The 15,298-nt window shown below is 46.9% G+C and overlaps 1 protein-coding gene across 6 annotated transcripts in view; it reads right to left on the bottom strand.

Moving 5' to 3' along the window:
- The window catches only part of NDRG3 (NDRG family member 3), a 65,610-nt gene that overhangs the window by 6,568 nt on the left and 43,744 nt on the right, over window positions 1–15,298 (bottom strand). For 5 of the 6 annotated variants that reach the window (XM_052791560.1, XM_052791551.1, XM_052791542.1 and 2 more), the window contains 8 exons: window positions 7,497–7,602; window positions 6,676–6,796; window positions 6,084–6,146; window positions 5,691–5,751; window positions 3,883–3,969; window positions 3,266–3,322; window positions 1,970–2,073; window positions 1,485–1,550 (listed from right to left, as the gene is read on the bottom strand). In XM_052791560.1, the coding sequence (XP_052647520.1) occupies window positions 1,485–1,550; window positions 1,970–2,073; window positions 3,266–3,322; window positions 3,883–3,969; window positions 5,691–5,751; window positions 6,084–6,146; window positions 6,676–6,796; window positions 7,497–7,602 (665 nt within the window). Of the gene's footprint in view, window positions 1–1,484; window positions 1,551–1,969; window positions 2,074–3,265; window positions 3,323–3,882; window positions 3,970–5,690; window positions 5,752–6,083; window positions 6,147–6,675; window positions 6,797–7,496; window positions 7,603–11,522; window positions 11,648–15,298 lie in introns of all 6 variants that reach the window. The other variant, XM_052791579.1, reaches the window with a different exon arrangement.

Raw genomic sequence — 15,298 nt, 5'->3', positions numbered from 1 at the left:
CTGTCCCCTACATGCACACCAACTGCCACTACTATTGCACACATGTTAAAAGATGTGCCTAGGCCTGGGAGAAACACCATCCCCAGCTGCATAAAAGAGCGTGCTCTCTGAAATGAATGTCTGTTAGGAATTTAAGAATAACCACATCCAACAGAGGAGTTTAATGCTTCTGAGGCTGGCTACTGCTCTGCACTGTATTTTGGTTTGGGTTTTAGAAAGAAACAGAAAAAATGTCAGGGAATGTATCGAAAAATGTCACAATATCAAAGCCTCAGTTGGCAAATTTGTGCCTTCATATCCTTTTTTATATGTTACTGTAATTTTAGATGAACAATTAACATTCAATGTGTAAAACATACACAGGAGGTCACTGACCAACTGTCTGTGAATTTACACTATTCATTTACAGATCAAAGTAAGAAAGGGGTGGCTAGAGGCCCCACTTCTGTGTGTTGACTAGATGACAAAAATTAGACTAGAGAGGCTGTGAGCCACAGACCTCAGAGTCAGTGCAGTACCACCTCTAAGGAGACAGAGGATCTATATGCAAGTCTACTGGCAGAGAGATCCACACTTCCATAAGAAATATTTTAAGGGTCTGCAGATCCCTGTGAGTCACTTGAATGGACAGACAGTGGTCTGTGGCTTACAGCTGCCTGCATGACAGACATCAGCACGACTGGCTTTGCCTGGAGACCAAGCAGGGAAATCCACTGCTTTTAGATTAGCCAAGATCTAGAGGGCTTGGCTGTGGAAGCCTAAAACATTCCTGGGACTGGCAGGAGCAGAAGTCCATACAATTTCCAAGGAGCGAAGAGCAGAGCCTGGGCAGCAGTCTCTAGCCCAGCCTAGGCATCCTGCCTCAGCACTGCAATTCACAGTCTTCATGTGCTCTGTATGTTGGAGATAATTTGCCCCTTTTGCTTTCCTGCTTGGAATCTGAAAATTTACTTATACTTGCCCTGAGCTGATTATTACTAGTTCTCCAGTGTCTGTCCCTTCTCAGCTGTACCCTGCACAGACTATCCCCTCCCAGATGAGAGTCACTGCCACTGGGAAAACACCACTGCATTCTCTGCATTCAGAACCCACTGCCACCTCTGGGAGAATTGTGCAGGTAACTTTTTTCAGCAAGGTGGGGGAAGCCAGACAGTGGCAACAAACAAAAACCTGCCTCCCTCATTTTTCATGCAAAACAACCAAACTAACAGTTCAGCAAGTACAGTGACTGCTGGGTGGATACATTTATTCCTCTGACCCTGCCTTCTGGAGAAGTGTGTTCTTCAGTGTGTTCTTAATGACAGAGCTTCCAGACACCAATCTGCCCCATTCTAGTTGACAGCACTGCACTACAGCCTGGGACTGTCTCGAACAGTCTTCCCAGTGCTTGGGCTTGTGGGGTTCTTGCTTAGAAGCAGCAAGAGCTTTTCTGCTGAAGGGACTGCACAATAAGTAACTTAACAGGCCGATTCAGAGCAACTTACTTGAGTGTTTTTGCAGTATTTTCATTGATGCCAAGAACTGGTCTCTCAATTTCCAGGTCTCTACGACTGAAAGACAAAACAGAACAATTCTCCATCAAATTCACCAGAGGAAACTGGTTATCATGGGAGCATACAAAATCCAATCAGGAGTGTTAGCTCCAGCACCCAGGCAACAGGTTATCACTTCCTGTGTCATGCCATGTGCAGGAGCCCCAGCAATCACCGCCAGAAAACAGGATCCATGCTCTCATGGCAAGCTTGCTGTGTGCCTAGAGAGATGATCTACGTAGATCACACATCTAGATGAGGTGTGAATGGGTCATCCAGGCATGAGGGCTGAGCTTGGCTCAGGATAATGGCTGAAGACTAGGCTTAGGACAAAGCTTCATATGACATTATATGCAACAGAATAACACATATGGCAGCAAATCTACTGAGCAGGGAAGCTACAGGAGCAATCTAGCAGGCAAAAAGGTATGCTGTACCTGTTGTATGAGGTGAGGAACAGCTGAAGGTTATCTTGGTTAATGTCCTGTGCGATATGAAGCCTATATGTTTGGATCAAATCTAGATTTGCCTGCAGTTCCTCCTGTACAAAAGCAGAAGAATTGAAAGACAGGGAACTTCATCTTTCTCACAAGTAAAGAAACTATACTCATAAAAATACTGAAGCTTTAAACTGCCTCCATACACATCATTCCCCTGTGAACAGTAACACAGAGGGCAGCGACTCCAGACTGCATTAGTACCTAGGCTACATGAAGTGTTTCTGTGACATGACTGTTATGTGCCCTGCTTTGGTAATGTGACTACACTTTTACAAATGGCAGTGCACATGCTGCTGCAGGAGTACAAAGTATCTTGAGATGGGGTAAGTTAGCTCCCGAGCCTTAGTAATGCTTATACAGATACAAATCACTCTTTTTTAGGAAGGTCTTACGCTTAATGTTAAAGAAGCAAAGCTTTATAGGTAAGCCCCAAGACTGGGGCCAGAGGAAAATTGAATTCCAACACCCAGTTCTATGAAGAAACTGCATTCCAATGAGAGCTAGAGAGAGAGACAAGAGAAAAGGGAATGCAGGGAAGCACTACAGATAATGAAGGGGCCTGAAAGCAGGAAGAGAACAGCATGTGCTCTAAGCAGGAGGAAGCTACGTGACTCTTTCCAGTGCTGATGTGTGTTTTTGCAGCAGGGCTTCAGGTCAGGGACTGATCTGCTGCATGACATATATAGTGTGCACGAGGCACACACCCTTTCAGCTGCCCAGTAAGCTTGCTGGTTGGGAGCCAGCAAATTCCAAACAGAAGGCATTGCTGTATGCAAAGTTTTCAGAAGGGGCTGGTTTGCCTCTGCTGAAACTGAAGGGGAAGACGAAGAGCAGAATGCAGCAGTTCAACATCTGGATACATACAATATCCCACTGTCAACTCCCAGCTGATCTGTGCTCTACCCACAGCCCAAATGCTTCCATGCTGGCTACAGAGAACCAGCTGCCACTTGTTTCTGCAGACAGTTGCCTAGGCACCACAAAGACAGGAGTTCTAGCACGAGTGTGTGGGACACTACTTCCTTAACATGTCTGGAGGCAGGGCAAGCGTAAGGATGTGTGTGCTCCCCACAGTGTGCAAAGCCCTGATGTGAGCTTGACACACAGAGAAGATAGTACTACCTGTGGCAACCCTTATTTGATGGACCAGAGCTATTTCAGAGGAGGTACATACAGAAGTTATAGCTCCATGTACAGTTGCAAGGGCAACATTAACACCTGCTGGGTACTTACATGGCCAAAATGATGCGCCAAGACAATATCCACTATGTTAGTTGTCCAGCCTGAAAACTGAAGAGTGACCATAAATGAGGAGGAGGGAGAGTAACTGGAAATGCAGTTTCATTACAAATTTCAAAGCAGCCCCTCAGACTAAAGAAAATAACAAAGAAACTATTCAAGCGATATAAGAAACAAATGCCTGAAGCTTGGGGTGGGTGTGCAAGGCTCCAAAGAAGTGTGTGCATGCACAACACAGGTCCCAGAAACCTGGAACCCTGAATAACTGCAAGTGGCCAGAATAACAGAATAATTAAAAGATCCATTCAACCTCAGCCAAATGAAGCCTGCAAGCATGAGTACTAAATCAGAAGAAAGCTCAGTGCTCAACAGCCACTTATCTCCAAGCAGTTTACCAGGATTTCTCATTCACATATGATCACACCCACCCCTGCTCCTACGGTGGAGGCCATACTACACCCAGACTGAGAATGCAGCAGGGACAGAAATGAGATTGTACAGTTTTTGCCATAAACCAACAAATTCCTGTACTCTGTCCTTTTTCTTCTTACTCTACACACTGTTCATTAAGCACTGAGGAGAGGAGATGTGCAGGAGAAGGAGAATCTCACCTTGGATGCCGCCCAGTCAATCCAGCCCTTTGCACATGGATCAACATTAATAAGAACGAGTCCCTCCACCAGGTCAGGGTGGCTGAGCTGTGGGGAGAGAGCACAGGCACACTCAGAAGGATGATTCAGCCCACTCATTGGTCAACAGCAGGTGCAGCAGCTGGAAAGCTTCATGCAAAAGGAAGACAGAATAAAATGAAGACTAAGTGGGGAGCTCCTATGCCAGGCAGCCAGTGGCCTTTTCAGAGTCTGGCCCAAAGCTGGCTCCCAGCCAGACCTTACTCTATTGAGTTGTTGGCACTGAGGGATTGACTGCTCATACAGCACCTGCAGCCTGAGCAGGCCTCAGCAGCGTCTTCTGGTGACCCATGCCTCTGGTGCAGCCGCAGGTCCTGCTCAGGCTCCCATGTATTACAGGGCTGCAAGCAGTGACTCTCTCTGCTCCAGTCTGGCACCTCCAGGAAGGACCTGGACAAACTCCTGTGCCCAGAGAGCACCTCCCTGCACTCCTGAAGGAAGAGGCAGTCTCCCAGTGGAGATGTGGCAAAATGGCAAGATTTGGCAAATGGCACGGGAGTTGGTGCTGAGGCCCTGCACGACCTGCAGCCTGAGCAGAGGCCTGGGAAGCCCCAGCTGCAGGGGCACCTGGCTCACCAGAAGGCACCCCCGCTACCCCCCAGCCCGCAGACACCCCTTCCCCTGCTCCAGCCTGGCATCCCCAGCATCCTGCAGTTTACCTTGGGGTATGCGTGTGGGGAGCACGAGTACAAAATACTTTGAGAACTGCTTGCAAACACAAACCCAGCAATCTCACACAACCAGAGAACTTTGAGCTCTAGGCTCACTCCAAGGCTGAAATTCTACAGCCACTCTTCTGCTCCATTGTATAGATTAGCACTGGTTAAGCAGAAGGAAACAACTCTGTCCTCAGCAGGAAACTGTCTGCAATCCAGGCAGCATGGCAAGGGCTTTCTGGCACTTCAGTGAGCTGAGGACAAAGGCTTATTTGCATGATCTTCTCTTTAGCAAGACTGAAAACTACACAAGATACAAAAGGCAAGTAACAGAGCAAACACCAGTGCCTCACACTGCCCCAGGCTCAACCCTGACTGGAGGAAATGGGAAGCAGAGAACTTTCTGTAGGAGAGGCAGCTGCATGGTAAAGTGGCTTTAAGCAGCAGTAATGTCTTAGATAATCAGCAACTCTCCGCACTCAACTACTTGAAGCAAGCTTTACTGAGATTGTCAGATTTCTGTATTTTTTTTTTAACACTATCTCTGAAAGATTCAGGCAAATTCCTTAGCAGCTAAACTAAGTCCACCGACTTCACATACTTATAAACGCTCCGCTAGAGAGAAATGTAGAAGTATGTACCAAGATTAAACTAGCACTCTTGTCAAAGGGTGGAGTGCAAAATCTACTTCCTTACAGTGAAAAAGCACATTCCTCAACAGCGCTAGTTCACAGCACATCACCGTATCAATTGTTTGGTGTCACAAACACTGGAAACAGCATACAGTAATGCAGCCAGTCTTTGTGAAGACATGAGGCTGGATACTCCTAGCAGTCAGGATGGGCTCTGCTGACTCAAAGACATCACATTACAATCTTTCCATGTCTGGCATAGCTTGAGAGTAATCTTGGCTGCTCCAATTTAACCACCTGGATGTGAAGTAGCTTTCACATGGCTCCCTGCAGGCTTACTGTAATTACTGACTACTACTTTGCCCGTGCCCCACAAATGGTCTGTTTGAACAGTGGAGGACCACAGCTCACGTAAGTCACAAGGAAATGAAGACATACTTACTGCACACCTGCTGAGGACATAAGCTCCAGCTCCCAGTCCAATCCCAATGAAGCTTTTCAGGCTGAAATATAAGCATTTCACAATCAGCAAGGCTAACTTAAGCTCACTTATGCTGAAGCACCCCTAGAGGCAAATTCTTTCCCCTCACTGCATCCAGCTGTTCACTTATGTTCATTTTCAAAACAATCCAGCAATGATGCAGCAGCCATAAATTGTCTCATGTGGCAGACAGTGTTCCCAGCATAAGAACCAGACAGGGTTAGACAGGTTAGGACATGCTCAGGCCTCTTAGGACAACTCAGTAAGCATATCAGATGTTGCAAGGAGAGATAGAGATAGGTGCTGGAATGGCTGTATCTAGCTGGCTCACCCCGTTTCCTTTCAGAGACTTACTTCAGGTGTGTCAGAACAGCAGGCAGCATTTCAGCCAGTTCATCCATACTGGGATACTGGTACCTGAAAATGGAGAGAGACCGAAATCAAAGCACCTCTAAATACAGCTTGACAGAGGTTACCTTCCAGTTCTACCCAACGTAGGAGAGACAAGGAACATCTGACAGGCATGTGCACAGGTGATTATTTTGCAACGACACTGTACATTCCAGCCAACTGCATGGATCCCATACCTCAGAGCAAGACTTAACAGAGAGCTGTGGTTTTTTGGGCAGTCGGGCTTCTGTGGGAGGATGGACAGATGGAGCAAGGAATAAAAGCTAGATTGCAGTATGCTGGGCTCATGCTCAAGTCAGAAAGCTGGTGCCAGCACTCACAACTAGTGAGGGCTTTACCCATGCCTCAGTAATAGGAGAGTTCCCTGAATGCCCCTTGGGAAGCATCCTCATCTTCCCATTTCCTCTGCTCCTGAAAGCTGCCTGCTACTACACTCAGCCTAGCAGTCCCAGCTGGCTTAAACTGGATGCTACCTCAGTCCAGACTGCAGTCCAGACCACATCTGGAACAACAAGGGTTTCTGCAGAGCTCTTACCCAGATGGGAATGGGGGGGCTCCTTCCTGCTGGCCTGGTGCATCCACATGGCACACAGCAAAATGCTGAGTGATCTCTTGCATGTCTTCAAAGTTAAAGAATGCATTAAAACAGGATTTGTCTACAACAACAACAAAAAAGAAATGAGACATTTCCTGAAGTTTTGTTGCGACCCACCCTCCAAACACCACGGCACACACCTGCATGAGCCCAACTCCCCTGCTGAGTCTACTGGGCAATGGATGCTGGGTGATCCATGCTGCTGTGTCCCCCTGACTGCAACGCAGCAGCAAGTCCTAGCAAAGTAATTGTCACGACTGGAAGGCAGGCAGACAAATAACACCCCAGCATGCGTGCCTAGGAAAATAGGGCCTTGCAGCACTTAAGATACTCACAGTACATACTGAGGAGCACCTGTGTGAACAGAACACTATATGTTGGGTGGGAAGACATGTGGAAAGAACAACTGAGCCTGCTAGAAACACACTACTGCAGCCCTGTAGAAGGGACTGGTTCACCTGCCCAGCATCCAGGGAACAGATGCCTTTTGGCAGCTCTGTCACACAGTGCAAGAAGTCAGCTAGAGCACTATTGTGTGGTGGGTGGACCTATTTCCACGTTTCCACCTTGGCCCTATCTTTCAAGGGCTGCTGGAACGGACAGGGGTGTGCCACATGCTCTCTCTCCTGCAGACCTTTATCTTTTTACCCTGGAATGACCTGTCTCATCTCAGCTTGAGGACAGTCTCACTGGTCCCCACACTCAAAAGCAAATACCATGAACAAACACTTTTTCAGGGTCCTGGGAATGCAAGGGCTTACGGTTGAGGCCAATGTCATGGTATGTGAGGATGACAGGTCTGTTCCCCTTGGGTGTGCCCCGCATGGTGACATGGACCACTCCGAAAGCTGTCTCAATGTCATGTTCCTGCAGAGAGAGAAGAAGGAGCCCCAGTGTTACGTGTGCTGCTTGTGCTACAGGGAACCCTAACTGAGGGCCAGCAGCAAGGGCATCATGCACACTTTAACATTGCTCTCCTGTGCACAGCTCTTGCAATCTGCAACCCTTTCAAATCTCTCTCTCCAACCACTGCCAAAAGCAGGTTGCTTTTGTACAGATGTGTGAAGGGTTTGGGGCTGTGTCTTCCTGTGACCAAGATCTCATTTCAATGGCCTTTAGCGATGTTGCTGCACCATAGCAGAAGCTGGGTGTCATGTGTCCATCTGTCTCTAGGGGTTCATGGCATCACAAATTCAGCTCCACTCCCATAGCCAAGCCTGCGCTCCCCAGCTGGCATCCCTCTCCCTCCAACCCACCAGCCCACAAGTCTCTTTTCAGTGTGCCTCCAACCCACACCCCTGGGAACGTCCTGTCTGCGGGCAAGCTGATGCAAGGGGACGCAGCAATATCTGAGAGGCTGGCAGCAGCCACAGCCCCTGGGAACCATGTACCAGAGAGTTCTTGAAACAGCATGACAATGCAGAGCAGGTAGATGGCTGGGACAGCAAAGAGACCCAAGCTCTGCAGATCCAATCACTGGCTACCTGGGAGGTTGTACCTATCCACAGGGGAGTGGGTGGCAGCTTTTCCTTTCAACAGCAATAAAAATGAAAGATGCAGATCCACACATACCTGTTCTCCCAGGCTGCCTGTCTACTGCAGTCCCACCTTGGCCATTTGGCCAAGAGCCCAACAGGTCTTGAGCGCACTGCTGCATTGATGTTCGCTGATCTGTCGCCCCAGGGAAGGCTGAGCACTATGCCTTAACCAAGCACTTTTTTTCCCTGCTACCAGGTTTGGTAATGTGACAGTAAAACACCCTTAGGCTCCTCCAGCAGCTGGCACAGATACAGGAGGTTATGCTGGTTTCCAGCTGGGTATCAGTGAAGCAGTTTCATGACCTGTTTCATGATTATTTGCCAGCAAAACTATGTGCCTTTTCCCAAGCAAAATGTTGAGGGCTTTTTGCACTGCACCTTGCATAAGAGAGCAAGAGGACCATGAGACCTCTGGATACCTCTCCAATACTTGTCCAGTGCAGAAACAGAAGCCACAGCCTCACAATGACGAACACAGAAATGCCCACAAAGTTGTCTGAGTTTAACTAAAATAGCTGCAAACACATTTAGACAAACACTGATCTGGGATAACTACAGACTTTGGAAAAGCTGCAGAGATGGCAGTAAGGCTGGGTACACAATATCACCTGTAAGTCCTTTCTCTCATCTACAGGAATCAAAGGAGAGACATGCTCTGACTTACAGACAGTGTAAAAAGCACCAATTATTTTCTTAATGTTAAAACAATACCTACTTAGGGCATAGCCTCATGTTTCAGCCTGAAGACAGGACATTACAATCTCAAAAATATTTTTTACGAGTTTACACAAAGTATGTGAATTTTTTTTTTAAACAGTAATTTCCAATAACCTGAAAGTGATTAGACCAAATACAGGACAGGTGAGAGTAGCTGGCTTGCAGCACATCAGAAATTCACCTTACCCCTCCTTTCTGGGCACTCCCAAGGGCTGGCTGTGAGCCAGACTGATTTAGTTCTTGCAGTGAAAGATCCTCTTACCCCGAGCTGTACTTCTGTCTGGGGGCTCCAAAGCCTCTCCCCTTCCCCCAGAAGTGTGCCAACAGGAGGAAGCTGCCACAGCCAAATCACCTGAGGTAGCCTGAAGCCTTCTCCAGCTTGGCTTTGAAGGATAAAGAGACACCTCTGACTACTCTCATCTCCAGAAAGGGGTTGTGTTTTACTTCCACGCAGCTGTTCCATTGTGCACTTGGAGAAGCTGGAGTACCTACAAAGCAGCAGTGACCTGCCTGCAGGAGACGCAGGCAACAGAATAGAACAGGTGAGGTTATCCAGCCTGATGTTCACCCAGCTCACTTTTCCTTAGGAGTGGGCTGTGGGCCAAGGCATCCTGCACAGGTAGGAAATGACTAGTCTATGTGTGCAAAGTGAGTCTGGGTCCATGCAGCAGGACTGCCTGCCTTTGCAGCAAGGGTGCACGAGGAAGCCCAGGGTGCAGCCTCCATCTCCTGAGCCTCTGGAAAACCACCAGGCTCTGCCCCTTGCCTGTCTTCTCAGCGCTGCTCTGCTAAGCTGGGCAAAGTCCTGTTTTGCACTCCAGCTGGACATGTTGTGCAGACATAGCAGTGGCCCTCAATTTAGCATTCTCCAAGTTCGCAGGTGTTAACAAGTCCTTTAACAAAAGCAGCAACTTTTGGATGAGGCCAAGGGTGGTGACTGGCAGTACACATGGCTGAAACGGCAAAGCACAACAAACTCATGGAAGAGCCCAGCCAGTGCCAAAGCAGCCGGAGCTTGCAACCCCCAACTGCACTTCCCTATGCATCTGAGCTAACCAAGTGGTTGACTACCATTAAAAGCAGGTCTCTCTGCCAGCTCTGGAAGTTGTGGTCTCTTCTGTAAGCAGCTTTAACTCACTGACCTGACGGGAAACTATCCAGCTGCCTTTTATTTTTTTTTAAATCTTACTTTGTTAGATTTCTGCCACATCACCGAGTTAAGAAGCTCACAGAGAGGTCTAGCAAATGCTGGTTCTGGCTCAGAGCCCAAGGGGAGTGCATGGGGTGGTAGAAGAAATAACCCTACCCTGAGCACGAGGCCAGTTAAACTGACTCACGTCTCATGAAACTGCACCTCCAGAGGACTAGGGAGGGTTTTATAAGCAGCAGCAAAAGGTTGACTATCAAACAGAAGCACAAAACCCAAACTGAGCCAACAGTGAGAAAAGCACAGAAGTCAACAAAAGAGCTGATGTTTTTAAAAAAAGTCAGCAACACAGTGCCTTTTCTGGAATTACATTCAAACTTACTGCTAAGGTCACATGTGCTTCCACTAGGTAGAATACTGGACAAGGTACTAGAAACAGAAACACCCACCTCTCTTCAGAGCTTCTGTTCAAGCACCTCAACGTGCTTCATATTGCAACACCCTGCATTTTTGTTTTCCGAAGTTCAGCTTGGGTCTTAGCTCTTTAGTAGGGAAGGAAAAGAGTTTCCTTGCACTAAAAAACAATCCTTGCTCTCCAACTTACTTTGACTTTGCAGATTGTGTAAACTGCAATCTGGGGAAATGAGATAGTCTGTCAAGAGATTTTTCATGCCACCACCAGGCACCAGCCCAGTCTGAAGGTTACTCACCTCACTATTCCTTCAATCCCTGTAGCTTCAGGGCTTTTACAAAGGACAAAAACATTTTCAGACATCACACAACTACAGTGCACATGACTTCCCTGTCACCTGCTTTTCTCCAAAACAGCGCTCTCCCACATATCAAAGCCAAAGGACAGCATGAGGCAAGTGCTTAATACAGAGCTTAGGTATCATGCTTAAGATGGCAACGACAGTCTCTACACTTATAAGATACAACTGCCACCTTGAATTGGCCAAAAAAAAGTTATTATTTCATTATATCACTACTGGTTTATTGCTCTTCCAAACATGGAGCAGAATAACCCAGTTACAATGGGTACCAGCGTACTCAGTGAGAAAACAGCAGCTTAGCAGGCTGCACCCTCTGCCCTTGCCAAACACGCTTTCTTCACGTCCTTCTTGTATATACACCTTCCCTGCCAGCCACCCAGCAAGATGACCTTCCTGTGTGACACTGCCTCCGTAACCGCTGCCTACCCACAACTCTGTATATTCTTTCCTGGTATTTGCCCATTGCTCATGTAGAAACATAGCGTTGGACAGTATCAGACACTTGTCATCTTTGCTTCTCAGACACTGGCACGCTTCGTTTCTGGTCTCTGTTCAGGCCAGCTTTGACACGTTGCAGCAGAGTAGCTTGAATGGAGATTCAAGGATTGTTACCTTGCAGCGAACTCCAGCTACAGTCTGAACACTGATCTGGTCCATAGTGCAGGGAAGCAGTGATAGGTGAAGGCAGGTGGAAAAGACATGGCCAGGAGACAGCCAGATTTTAACAGCTGTGCAGTCTGCAAAATAAGGACGATGAGTGCAAAAGAAGATGATGATCTGCAGTTGTGTTTTGAAAAGCTTGGTAAAATTTAGTTTTCACTTAGGGACTGCAAACTTTATCAGAGGTTTCTCTGAAGAGATTTTATCTTCTGCCCTTATCTGTACAGTAGGTAAAAAATAAACAGCAACTACAGACAACCTGCTGTAAATGGGTACTCAACAGCAGAGGCAGCCTCGCTCTCGGCAGCCTGCTCTCGCTGGCTGTAGGTGCAAATCTTGTGACGGACACATGCCAAACAGCAGCCTGCTGCTGGGGAGACAGAGCAGAGACACTAGTCCTGTGCAGGCAGCTACTATTGATCAACTCAAATAAGCTGGGAACCATTGCTTCAAAAACTAGCAGTTCCCTCAGGGCATGGATGAGAAGAGCAATGATGGAGGAGGATCAGGAGGTATGGAGACCAGCTGTAGCTGGTCAGACCAAAGGTGCAGCTAGCCTCCTAGTCTGACTTTAAGAGCATGTCCTTGTGGAAAAATAAAATAGAGCGAGCGTGTAATGATACAAGATGTAAGTGTTTGAGGAAGTAACAGTTTTGCTTAATTTTCCCAACCTCCAGTAATCTGTAGGTCAAAAGAGACTTCCCAAACTGGAGGTGTGGTCTTCACTTTGACTTTCTCTTCTGAGAACTGGGCAGTCACCCCCTACTACCTATGCCTTTGGCATCTGCCTCACCCCGTGACCAGAAAAGCCAAAACTTAACAATGTGCAGGGTGAAGAGCCACTTGGTTCCCCACCTTGTGTCTGCTGGTTTTGCATGAGATCCCCAAGTCATTGGTTTGGAAGATGGAGAAAAACTGATCCCATTTCCATAACCCACAACAGTGCTGACCTAACAGCTTGTTGCGATTCCCCTTCACCTGCCCCCTTCTGGGCTGATGTGCTCTGGACAATCTGGCCAGTCCTGGTACAGCAGCTTTTTTCTAACCATTCTGCTGTTCTCCAAAATTGCCCCATCATGCTCTGTCCTTTCTGAGACAAGAGGGCTGGCAGTATGTCAAACACACATGGGCGTGCTGTGGATTTACATGGTAGCACAATGAGGATGCTTTGGTTCTCTGTTCCTGATAAACAAGAATTGATTTGCTTTGTTGAAAGCCATGAACCCTGAGCTGACATTTTCATCCATCTCTTGCAACGTTAAGGCCTTATGCCTGTGGGTTATCATCAGCCCTAAGCCCGTCCTTTTATATTCCATTGTAGGATGGTTTTACTCAATGTGCATCACACTTTATGTTTACCCAAAGGCAGATGAAGTTTGCCATTGCACCTTCCATCACTTTTTCCAGATCATTTAAGAGTAGATTTAAGCAGCACAGGTCCCAACACAGAACTCTAATGTGCTCCTCTAGTGATCTCAAACAACTGTGAAAATAATTGCTGGAGTTTTTTTCTTTTTTAACCAGTATTTCACCCATGAAAGGACCTCTCCTCTGACCACATGGCCGCCTAAGTCCCTCAAGACATATGTCTTAGGACCCCCTTTGGTAAGGGGTCTTGTCTTTTGGAAATCCAAGGAGGCTGCATCAACTGAACTGCCTTTATTTATATGGTTGCTGACTCCTTCAAAGAATTCCAACACCTCTGCAGAGCAGGACTTCCTCCCTTTACAAAAACCACGTTGACCCTTTCCCAATATTTATCCATGTAATTCATCCCACTATACTCCTTGCTAGTTTTATCAGTCTGTCTGGTACAGCAGGTCAGTGAATTCCCAGAACTCCTCTGGGATCTGTTTTAAAAATTGTCTTACAGGTGAAGCACTGCAGTCCTTAGGCACCATGGCAGCTTCAACAGAGGAGCAAAACCTCTCACTTAACAACTCAACTATTTCATCCTTAAACTCATGTAAAACTCCTGGACTGATACATCCAGTTGTGGCAACTTGCTATAAAAGCATATATTTTATCTTTTTTACAGCCTCTGCAATAAGCATTGCAGTTTAAGGCAGGGTCTCTGCTGACTCCCCACAAAGAGCATTCCAGCACAGTAACCCTCTGTGAGCTGCTCTGTGGCAAGCTTGCATGCAGAAAAATTTAAATTTAGTTTTTCTGCTATGGCTAGATCTTCCCAAAGTCCTCCTTTCAGAGCCTGAGCAGTCAGTAGCACTCTCCAAACTCTCTCCTATGGTTCCATTTCCAATAGGTCTGAAACAGGACTGTTATTTTTTTCCCCCTTTAGCAAGTCATCTCTCAAAATTCCCTTTTGCCTGCTTTGTTCTGTTCATGTATTTAATCTGCTGAAGTTTATAACCTTTTCCATTTTCTCCAGCTTTTTGAAGAATGCTTTTTTGTTTTCAATAGCCTCCATGCCCTTCTGTTTAGTCATGCTGGCTCCTCTGCACCATTTCTCATGTCTGCTGTGATAGATGGTGGGCATTCGCTCTCTGCTTAGCTTATTTTCAATAAGCTTCTCCATTTCTGTGCAGTTCTTGCTTTGAACTTTGAGTGCAAAACCAGTGAAGTTTTCCATGGTTTGGTTTTTTTTTATTTCTCCCCAGGATGTTGATCTGGAGCACATTACAGTTCCCATAACAGAACAGCTCTCTGAAGACACTGTTTTGAATATGTTTCTCTGCCCTTCTCAGAATCATGTCAGTGATGGCCTTCTCCTCCCTGGGGCTCCCTAACCTGTTGCTCCATAGAAGCTTGCGGCTAAAAGGGAGCATCAGTGTCATGTCCCACAGCTGCATCTGTCTAATTGACACAGGGCAGCTGAAGCTTCTTACCCTTGTCCTGTCTCCTAGCCTTGTAGCTTCTCTAATCATCATCTTGGGCCTTCACTCACATAATTACAGACAAAACATAAGTTCCTTATTTAGGCCTGGGATTTCAGTCTAAGGGGAGTCTAAGTTATCACTGACATTAGTTAGAGCCAAATCAGATCAACAAGCTTCCTTTAACATCCACCTGCACCCTCTACCACCACCTGCATCTACCCTCTCCTTCCTGTACACTGTATCCAGGTATTAGTGTTCCACTGTCAGTGTCCACCAAGAGGGACCTCAACTCTCTTCTGTGTTCTCAGACAAGAATACAATAACCACTGGCAGAAACAAAACAGCACTGAGATTTTGGGCGCAACTTCTTGTTACAGATTGGCTGACTTGATGATGAAGTGCTATCAAAAAGAGTGCTTCTCATCCCTCTGCCCTGCCCCATGTCCAGTGAGCTGATGGTCTCACAGAATCCTGTAAGTGGGAGTGCAGGGCTGGATTCACTGTCCCAGTACATCGGAAAACCACAGCAACTGACCCTGCAGCCACAGGATCTCTCATTCACATGGAAGGTAAGCACTGAGAGCGCAGACACAGTGGCAGAGGCACTGACTTGCCTTAGATATACTGTTAAGATATACTTTCAGGTAGGGGTTGGGCAGAAGAACAGATAGTAGCCAGAGAAAGGCCACCAATGCTACTGACAATCTATGAAAGCCCTGTGATTTTTGCTATATGCTTTCTGGTCCCAGCTCCTGAGAATCACTGCTCTTAGTCAAAGAGCCCTACACTTCAGAAAATGAAATGCATGTGAACCATAAAGGCTCAGACACTGGAAGGTGTTAAAGACAACCCAACAGCAGCTTTAGAACATTTGAGATTAAACACAAGCAG

The sequence above is a fragment of the Harpia harpyja genome, chromosome 1 (genome assembly GCF_026419915.1).
Source record: "Harpia harpyja isolate bHarHar1 chromosome 1, bHarHar1 primary haplotype, whole genome shotgun sequence".
Lineage (NCBI taxonomy): Eukaryota > Metazoa > Chordata > Aves > Accipitriformes > Accipitridae > Harpia > Harpia harpyja.
The sequence above is the reverse complement of the archived record's forward strand: the minus strand, read 5'-3'. Positions and strand labels throughout refer to the sequence as shown.